General features: G+C 32.7%; 1 protein-coding gene across 1 annotated transcript in view; it reads left to right on the forward strand.

Moving 5' to 3' along the window:
- The window catches only part of LOC142355926 (adenylate cyclase type 9-like), a gene marked incomplete at both ends in the record, with an annotated part of 30,691 nt that extends 20,170 nt beyond the window's left edge, over window positions 1–10,521 (forward strand). The window contains 2 exons of the mRNA XM_075407938.1: window positions 10,048–10,239; window positions 10,407–10,521. Of these exons, the coding sequence (XP_075264053.1) occupies window positions 10,048–10,239; window positions 10,407–10,521 (307 nt within the window). The remainder of the gene's footprint in view (window positions 1–10,047; window positions 10,240–10,406) is intronic.
- Between the last annotated feature and the right edge of the window lie 346 nt (window positions 10,522–10,867).

Genomic DNA, 10,867 nt, shown 5'->3' on the forward strand with positions numbered 1-10,867 from the left:
GCTTTTGCTTTCCTTAAAAGGACGAAAATGGGAAAATGGATAGTCTTTTTTATGTAAAAGGTTTTGTAAAAGAACTTGAATCAGACACGGTGAATACATACAACAAGAAGAGAATATCGAAATTTTAACAAGGAGAAAGAACATACACAAAGTATTATTTAGTTTTAAAAGCGAAATGATTTTTCCACTACGATCCTTAATTCCTACTGCCTTTGTCAATAGCTGCAAATACATAATTTTTGGTAAAATCCGATAAATTATTTGAACACCATAAACTAGTTTTCCCAAAACACATTTTGCATACTTTTCATGCTTGGCTCTTTGGCATCCAAATCAATCGACAGAAACCAACATATAACCGAAGTAGTAACTTTATTGAATCATCAAGAACATCGAGAAAAGTAGAAGTTAATATTTATTAATAGCCGCCCTCATCTTCTCAGCCGGCTATTATTGCGCTTGTATTTTTTTTACAATCCAAGAATTGGATTGTATTGGTGCTCTGTCTTTTTACAATTCAAAGAATTTTTACAATTCAAAGAATTTGAATTGTATTGGGGCGCTGTCTTTTTACGACTCGAAGAGGAGTATTGGTTTTCTCTCGGTTTTTACGACTCGAAGAGGAGTATTGGTTTTCTTAAGGTTTTTTTTTTACCGGAAGTACTATTCGTTCAGACGATGTTTTGACCTAAAAGCGAAAGCGAGTAAAATTGCAGTGTGAACTAATTTTTTCTGAGCGAGAGAAGTTTTTTGATCATGCGCTGCGTTTAGTGAATGACTTTTTGACATTGAAAAGTAGTTTTTGACTGAATGGCACATATAGATAACCGTTTTTAGCCGTTTTTTCGTCTAAGTGGCCTAGTTTTTTTGCTTGTAATTTGGTTTTTTGTAGCATGTAAACCCGGGAAATTGTAAGCACAGTATTTTGCATAGCCTGAAATTGCGTTTCAAATGCGAAATTGGCACATATTTCTTGATTTTTTAGTTAATTTTTGGCTTTTTTTCTATTAATTTCTTCATTTTTGGATCTTTTAGCCGTTTTTTTGTCAAAAATCAGTTAATATGGCAACTTCCCTTTGATAATTCATGTACTCAATGCCCCTTTCTACCTCGATGTAATTTTGTTTCATAAAATTGTACATTTGCTAATCCGATTTTCGTTGTTTTTTGCAATTTTTTTTTCAGTTTTTTGTTTGTATTTTGCTTTTAATTACTAGAAATAGTATTTTGGGGAAGATGAGGGACTTTAATTTCGTTTCAATAAAAATTCAATCATTTTTTGGTGTTAAGTTTTTGAAAAAACAGATAATTTTTTTTCATAAATGCAGTCTTAAATATTTTTTAACCACTTTTTTGCATAATGTTTCATTGTTTCGTATATCTGAATTCTGCTTTTACTTGTTTTATTCTGTTCAGCAAGCTGGATTTTTGTCTCGAATGACTCGTTGACTTTTCTATGTCTCGAATGCTGATCAATGAAATGTACTCGTTTTTCTTGATTTTTTTAAATTTGATTTTTAACTTTCAAAATTCAAGAATTGGTCTTTTTGTTACGGTGTTCCTAACATTGTGTCCATATTCTTCACATTCTCGTTTGTATCATTCTAGTTTTGTCCTGGCACCTACTTTTGTTTTTGTTATATTGATTTTTTCAGTTGTTAAAACATTGAATGAATTCAGCTTTTTCTTAGATCTTGGTTTCTTCGGTTTGCAATTGTTTTAATTCAAAATAAGGCAGTACTGGGAGTTTGCTAGAAAGTCTTTTCCAACATTTCGACTTATTACAATTCCTTGCAATTTTTTTCCGGGCTGGGTATTGTATTTAGACGATTGTTTGCCTTTGAATATTATTCTGTTGCTTTTGTTTTTCTATGATTAATTTAATTTTTGAGTTAGTATGAAATCTTGTTGTCTAGCATATATACAACAAGGAAGAATCATGTATTATTTTTGTCCTAATTGCCGTGATTAGAAATCTAATTGTAGTGGTTCTCTGATTCTTTGAGCACTCTTTTTTGAATAATTTTGACTTTCCTTTCTTTTTTGAAAAGTTTTTATCTGCCGTTTGCTTTCGCGATCTTTTTGAGATTAGAATCATTAATTATCTGAGGGCAATTGATGGCCCTGTCAGTTTTGTCAGGCTATCAGTTTTTTGACCATCCTAAATATTTCAGATTTTTTTAACGTTACCAAACGTTTTCAATAATAAAATTTTGCTGCATTTTCTTTCTCTTGGTGACAGTGGTTGAAATTTCACCGATTTTTAGATCAGACCCGCGGAGGTAATGAGTTAATGGTTTAATACAAAAGGTAATGGCTTCAGCTTTTTGTGAAGTTTTGGTGCTTCGAGTCGCTTCCGGAATTCTTCCGGCTATGTTTTTTTTTACAGGAAGTAGATTTGTTCACGCGGCATTTTGACCTAAAAGCGAAAGTGAGAAAAGCTGTCTTGGTGAACAAATTTTCGCTAAGCGAGAGAAGTTTTTTGATCATGCGCTGCAGTTAGTGAAAGACTTTTTGACTTTGAAAAGTAGTTTTTGACTGAATGGCATATATAGATAACCGTTTTTAGCCGTTTTTTCGTCTAAGTGGCCAATTTTTTTTGCTTGTAATTTAGTTTTTTGTAGAAATAATTTTTATTCGATACTATATTGAAATGCCAACATCGGAGATTGATGCCACAGTGTTTTGCAGAGCCTGAATATGGGTTTCAATTTGAAAATTGGCACATATTTTTTTATTTTTTAGTTAATTTTTGACTTTTTTTCTATTAATTCCTTCATTCTTAGATCTTTTAACCGTCTTTTTGTCAAAAATCAGTTCATTTGGCAACGTCCCTTTGATAATTCATATACCTAACGCCTCTCTCTACCTCGGTGTATTTTTGTTTTATAAAATTGTACATATGCTAATCCGATTTTGGTAGTTTTTTTCCCGATTTTTGTCAGTTTTTTGTTTGTATTTTGATTGTAATTACTAGAAATAGTCTTTTTGTGCAACATGAGGGACCTTAATTGCGTTTTAATAAAAATTCAGTCATTTTTTGGAGTTCATTTTTTGAAAAACAGTTGAAGCTTTTTCGTAAATGCAGTCTTAAAAGTTTTTTGATAATTTTTTTTTTTGCAAAATGTTTCAATGTTTTATATTTTTGAGTTCTGCTTTTTCCTATTTTTTTGTTCTCTTCAGGAGGATAGATTTTTGTATCGGATGAATAGTTAAATTTTCTAGGTCTCGAATGTTGAGCAGTGAACTGTATTTGTTTTTCTTGATTTTTTAATTTGATTTTTAACTTTTTAAAAAACAAGAATGCCTTTTTGTTACGGTGTTCCTTACATTGTGCCCATATTCTTTTTGGTATATTGATTTTTTCAGCTTCCATTTTTCATGAAAGCAGTATTAAAAGTTTTTTGACATTTTCTGTAAAATATTTAATGTTTCGTATGTTTGATATCTGGTTTTTCTGATTTTTTTGTTCACTTCAGGAGGATAGATCTTTATATTGGACGACTAGTTATCTTTTCTATGTCTCTAATGCTGAACAATGAAATGTATTCGTTTTTCTTGAATTTTGTTTTTTTTATTTTTGACTTTCAAAAATCAAGAATGTGTTTTTATTACGGTGTTCCTCATATTGTGTCCATGTTCTTATCATTCTAGTTAGTATCATTTTAGTTTTGTCCTGGCAGCTCTTTATGGCACATTTATTTTTGGTTGTTTCAGTTGTTAAAAAATTGAATGATTTCAGCATTTTCTTAGATTTTCGTCATTTCTTTGTTTGCAATTGATTTCATTTAACACAAGGCAGTACTGAGAGTTTGCTAGCCAGCTTTTTCCAAAAGCTCTACTTAATACTATCTACTGCAACTTCCTTCCGGCCTTGGTGTTAATTTAAACGATTTTTTGCCTTTGAACATTTTTCTGCTGCTTGTCTTTTCTATGACTATTTTAATTTTTGAATTAGTTTTAAATCATGTTCTCTAGCATATGCAGAACAAGGGAAAAGTATGTGCCGTTCTTTGTTTTAATTGCAGTGATTAGAACTGTATTTATAGTGGTTTTCTGATTCTTAAATTTGAGTATTCTTTTTTTAAAAAAATAGATTTAACTTAGTTTCTAAGATTGTTATCTGCCGTTTGCTTTTCTGATCTTTTTGAGATCAGAATCATGAATTATTTGAGGGCAATTGATAGCCCTTTCAGCTGTTTTAGGCCATCAGTATTTTGACCTGCTTATCTATTTCGGATTTTTTAACGTTATCAAACATTTTCAACAATATAAAATTTTGCTGCATTTTTTTCTTGGTGACAGTGGTTTAAGTTTCACCAATTTTTAGATCAGACTAGGGGAGGTAATGAGTTAATGGTCGAATTCAAATGGTAATTGCTTCAGCTGCAATAGGGTTTTGTTTGTGAGGTTTTGCGGCTTCGAGTCGCTTCCGGAATTCTTCCGGCTATGTTTTTTTTTAAGATCTGTTCACACATTTTCATGATTTTTGAAGTCAAATTGGAGTGGTGATTTTGGTCACGCCGAAACAGGAAATGGAGCGAAAAAGCGAGTGGTTTTGGGGCGTGAATTTTTTTCGCTCTAATTTTAAAGTAGAGTGAGAAAACGGTGTTTGAACAAAAATTCGGTTTATCGGTAGTGGTTTTTTGTTCACATGCGGCAATTTCACTCTGATTTTTACTGTTTTTTCAATTTTTTGGATCGGATTTTTTTCTAAATAGTTTTCCCAATCCATTCACAATTCATTCTGGACCTAGTTTTTTGTTAGAATCAAAATTACATATCTCACTAGTGGTTTTTTGTTCTCCCTAGCAGCATTTTGACATTGATTTTCTGTTTTTTTTTGTTTTTTCACCTGATTTTTTTTAGAAATGGTTTTCCCAATTCACTCATTGTCCGTTCTAGGTCTATTTGTTTGATAGGTCAATGAAAATTCTTTGAATTGTACGTCAGGACTTGTCCTGCTACGTTTTTTTTATTTTTGTAAGATGTTTTCACACCTGTTTTCATGACTTTGAGCTTTCAAGACGGGATAAACAGGTAAAGCTCAGCGGGCATCAAGTTTCATTAGAGGCCCGCGTTTAGTAGTCACTCAAGTACTCAGAGTGGTGAAGCTACTGGGAAGGCCGTAATTCAAGGTTAAAAGGTCATTTTTGGTAGTTTTTGAGACTAAAATAATGAAATTTTTAACACTTTTTCGTCATTTTTTGGATTTTTTGTTAGACCAGTCTGAAATTGAGGTTTATTAGAGTTGATAAAGGTCCTTTGCAAGACGTAATTGCTTTTTACGGCCACTTAAAGCGCTATATCTTTTGCTACTCTAAACATAAACACGGTAATTTATACTAATTTTTTCAAATTGTTTGAAAATTTTTGTCATTTTTTGAGTTGTTTCAGACTTTGATGTCAAAAAAGTTCCTCTATGGTTTAATAATAGGTTATTGCATAGTTTCTAGTGGTAATGAAGTGGTTTTAAACATTTTAAGTTCATGAATTTTACCAATTTTTTTAAATCAAACTAGTTTTTTTTCAAATTTTCTGACATTTATTGTCATTATTCAAGTTTTCCAACCTCAGGGGGCAAGAAGCCGCATTTAGAGTCTACTAACAGTTTACTAAAATTATTTTTTGGCCATAGAATGGTATTCAACATTTTAATATCTTTTATCAATTTTTTGATAAAGTTGCAATTCTTTTCTTTAAATTTTTGAAATTTTTATTCAGTGGCCAGGGAACCTCCTATAGGGTTTGCTAGTATTTTACTACATAGTTTCTGGAGGCAATAAAATAGTTTCCAATTTCTTAGTTTTGCAATTGTAGAGAATTTTTCAAATAAAGCTTGCAATTTAAAATTTTCTATTGTTTTCAAATTTTTCGATTTTTTTGTCATTCTCTGATTTTAACTATCTTTACTGGCCAAGGAAGCTTTTTAAAAGTTGTAGATGGTTTACAAAACAGAACTCCAGAGTCAAAAAAATGTTTTGACCTTTTTAATAGCCCTATTTTTGGAAATTTTTGTTGAATTTTCTCTTCTCAGTTTCTTGATGCATTTGTCATATTTATCCAGTTTATCTACTTTTAGTGGCAGATTCATCTCTTTCAAGGTTTTTGCTTAAATTAATGCGTATTTTGAAATGAGTCATATATGGCCGTCAAGTTAAAAGCTGCAAGGGTTTTAGCAATGATCGTCCTTTTAGTTAGTTTGTTTGATTCTTTTAGTTTCTCAACTTTTGAGATTTTGTCTTGTTGGCTGGGATTGATCTGCTGGTCAGGTTCATTAGGTCTGTCTTTCATTCAATTACTTGGATTGTATTTCAGGACTTGTCCTGCTATGTTTTTTACTTCGTCAAACTTTTTTTCGCTTTACCATTTTGCCGCTTTTTCGACATTTTGCGTGAAATCTTCTTGACTTCTCTTGGCTAGTTTCTCTCTTCTCTCATTCTGCTAAAAGTGAATGTGAACATCAGTTGCTAAGCAAAACAATTCAAAATGAACAGAGTTGATATTAAAAATTGAAGTCAGAAATAGAAACGGGATAAACCCATAAAGCCCAATTTTAGATGCCCGCTATTTGAACGTCGTTCCTATAAGTCTTAGTTACCACCTCTAATGCTTATTGGTGTTGATAGTAGCCACTGTAGCCTCTCTCTAAGAAACAGAAGTATGTTCAACTACGATATGCCATCAAAATAAATCGGACTTAAAAATTATTTTTGTACAAAACTCTTTTTTTTCAATATATTCTATTCGTTCAATCCCAATCATGCTTATTGGAATCAACGGCGGCTATTTTCCGGCAATCTGCCGGGTATGTTTAAAGTTTCAAAAAACCGTTAACTGGATGACCTCTATTAATGCATTAACAGGTAATGACCACCAACACAAATTTGCTCTTAATTATGTCTTGGCGCTATCATTATCTTTTTGACCTAAAAATCAGACGTCAGAAGTTAAATTCCTCCACCGAAAGAAACCTAACTCCAATATTCACTGACCGCCAACTGATAGACCAATGCAATAGAGCAAAATATGATTCCCATGAATTTAAACAAAAATAGAAAATCACTTCCAGGATTTGGAACTAAGATCTTATCGTAAATCAACCATGCAGAAAAACTTTTAGATAATCTATTTTTTTTCTGTATATTTTTGCATAGATAAGTACTAGGAACATAAGCTGTTTTTGTACATTTTCATTACCAATTTTAATTTAATATTCATCTTAGCGAATTCTTCTGACACATCCTGGTCTGGACAACATTGCCTAGGTCGCAAACACGGGTCACAACGTTTCGGTTAATTGAAATTTAAGTTACACCTGTATCTCACCCCAGATCTAAAGGACTATCTGAAAGAGCTATTCAAACAGTGGAGTGGGCACTTCATGTTTGGAGTCTCGATATCAAAGTGTCAAATTGAGAGTTTCCCTTCAATTCAAGGCCCATTATATCCAAGGCCAAAGCGAATACAAAGACAGTCCCTATGACTTTTATTATCAGATTGGTCTTGAAAACATCATTCATAAAGCCTGAAAACTCAATTCGGACTATTCATGTGTGCGACAACCAGTTTGCCAGACTACAGAAAGACAAAGTGAAAACTGAACCAGCAGAGGAGGAGATCATATTTTAATCAGAATTGCAAGTTCAGAACACAGATAAAGGACCTTCCCTTCAAGAGGAAGGTTCTGCATTATCATCGGTTGCGGAGCAGCCAGAACTTGAATATTCAAAGCCTTCCCGATAATCGATAAGACATAGAAAAAAAGAGATTCGGAGAACCTTTAGCCAGAAACCTTTATAAAAATGACTGAGGATTTATTTTTATTGACAAAATCAATCAGATGTCAGGAGTTAAGTTTTCCCACACATTAAAATTTTTTTCTAACGTCTACTGACCTCCGACTGATGAGTTCGGTTCTAACAAGGCCATTTATGTTTCTTAAGAATTTTAACAGGAACCGAAAATCACATCCCGGACCTGGAACTCAGATCTTATCACGTTCAGGGTCCTGGACTTGAATTTTTTTTCCTGTTAAAATTGTTGAAAATCTTATATGGCCCTGTTAGATCCAAGTTAGAGCCAAGTAAAATATTTTTCAGCTAATTTGAATTTTTGCTGTAAATTTTTGCATAGATAAGAACTATAAATACTAGCTAAAATTTGTATCTTTTCAGTTCCAAATTTAATTTAGAATTCCATTTATTGATTTCTTTTGTCCCGTTAATTAAACACAACTTTTTTAACAAAAAATCTTGGTCTTGAAATATTTACATTTTTAGTGTGAAAAATAGTTTTTCAAGCCTAAAAACGATTGGAACTCGAAGCCAAGGACCAATTTAAATTGCCGAAGAATTCATAGAACAAAATTCCACTAAACACTGCTGCTTGGAATCACTGACTGAAGTATTTCGTTTGTTCATTTTCAAACTCTAGATACAAATGTTTACCTCCTCCGGTTTCTTGATGAAAAAGATATCCGTACTTTGAAACTGATAGATGCATCCCCAGACATTTGAAAATTTTTATTGTGTAAGATGTTACAAATTTCTTTCAAAATTTCTTACAAAAGTACTTATAAGATTATGCATCGCCTGACTAAGATTTTGTCAGACAATTTATCAGGTCTTACACGATAAAAAATTTTTATCAGGTCTGATAAGATCGTATACGATAAAAGTTTGCTTTTGTCAGAACTTACAAGATTAAATTTCTGCCTTATAAGATCTTACACGATAAAAATTCTGCCTGACAAAAAATGTTTAGGATGTAAGATAACCTTGAGAAAGCTATCTATGACTCATCTTTTTGATAAAACTTTATCAGATCTTATACGATAAAATTTTTTAAGTGTGACATTTTCTTCATATTGAAGACATTCGGGGTTGTTTGCAAGCAGTGGCCGAAAAGCTACAGCATGCAACACTTAAGTGTCAGAGCAACTAAGAGAAAATTATATTCTTTTGCCTTTTGGGTTTTATAGATATTGTGAAAAGGTTTATTCGAGTAATAGGGGCTTCTTCTGAGGCAGTAATTATAGAACTAGGCTGTAAAATTTTCTTCAAAGACCAAAACTATCTTGAACTGCTAAGTTTAGCCATAGTACCTAGTTAAGACTCAGAATAATACTGTCGTCAACATAGAGTCAACAAACTTTTTTGTTACAAAATTGGTTAGTTGACCGATTTATTTTTACTTTCATTGAAACCTTACTACGTTATAAGGTTATTTTGAAATCATTAAAACGTCTTATCAGATCTTACACGATTAACCTTCACGTAGGGCAGAATTTTTATCGAGTAAGACCAGATAAGATCTTACACGATAAAGATTTTTGATCAGCATCTTATCCAATCTTACACGATAAAAATTCCAGAATCACTAGGGATCAGTTGTTCTGTTGTGAGTCAAAATCTTGAATAAATTTATAAAATAAAGTTTAATTACTGGCTTCCTCCAATTTTTCTACTGCTATATCTTTCTAATATTGTTTTATGACGTCGTAGTATTTTTCTCCGAAGATTTTTTCTATTCACGAAATGTACAGAAATATCTCAACTTTTTAGATCGCAGCATACATCGGAATCAAATATTTTTTTTCTTAATTAGAAAGGTTTAAGTCCATAAACGTCCATTTAATTCCATAAGGACCATATTTGAAGAGACTTAATTTCGCATTTCTTCACAGAGAAATGGTAAAAATATCATAACGTTAATTAATTTTATTAATCTTGTTTAACTAACTAACTTTGGCTTTTTAAGAACTTTGAGATTTCTTTCCAATACGTTTCTGATTACTTTGAAAATTATACCCAGTTTTTCATTGATATGTTCCAAATGAAAAGAAACTGTATTTGTGCGAGGTCTGGAGAAGTTCTTCCAGGACTGTTATCAAGTTCGGATGTCGTCGTATTTAAATAAAACAAATACTCTCCTAGCTGATTTCTATGTTTTGTACCGGAGTTTTAACGGCTTTTAAAAAAGTTTGCATCAGTTATTTCGGTCTTGCTGGTCTATTTGTGAGTGATAAAATTGTCATAATTGCAGAGGACCAGCACAAGATAATAGATCGGATCCGAGTTCAAGACAAAGTGTCAATCATCTTCGCGGACATCGTGGGATTCACCAGAATGAGCAGTGGCAAGTCTGCGTCCCAACTGGTTGAACTTCTAAGTGACTTGTTTGGGAGATTTGATGATCTATGTGAGTTCACTGGCTGCGAGAAAATGGCGACGTTAGGTAAGACGAATCGTTAAAAAACTCCCGGTATGATACATTGTAGCCTCCGACATTATAGTGGGCCACACTGCAGATAGAGGACAGAAGAGTTTCAAAGGTCATGGGGAGAAAACATTTTATGCCCTCTACACTAGCTCGCGAAGAATAGAAAAAATACTCTTTTGTAGGTGACTGCTATTATTGCGTATGTGGGTGTCCAGACGAAGTGCCTGACCACGCTGCACGAGCCATTGATATGGGACTCCTTATGGTCGAAGCCATCGCTAGATTCGATATTGACAGGTTAGTCAACCTATATTCTTACACAGGACCATCTAGGACAATCTAGGTCAAAGTCTGGACCAGAGGGTCTAATCAGAGGGCACAATCTTAATAGTGGTCTAATAGTCGTGCAATGTCTATAAAAACTGAGCCTGGTTCGCAAAATACTAAACATTAAAGCTAAGATTTTAGCCACGTATGGATATTCCTATCAAACCTCTAGGTTTTCTATTATAGATTTTAAAATTTTATCGTTGCTATTTTTTCTCAAACACACAAGCATGCCTCTGTGCTTGAGAGAAATTATTATATAAATCATTCTCTGATCTATAATATGCATGCTGCTTTAACGTATGTTGTTAATTGC

The sequence above is a fragment of the Convolutriloba macropyga genome, unplaced genomic scaffold, assembly GCF_964194025.1.
Source record: "Convolutriloba macropyga unplaced genomic scaffold, txConMacr16.3 SCAFFOLD_2462, whole genome shotgun sequence".
In the NCBI taxonomy this organism is placed as follows: domain Eukaryota; kingdom Metazoa; phylum Xenacoelomorpha; order Acoela; family Convolutidae; genus Convolutriloba; species Convolutriloba macropyga.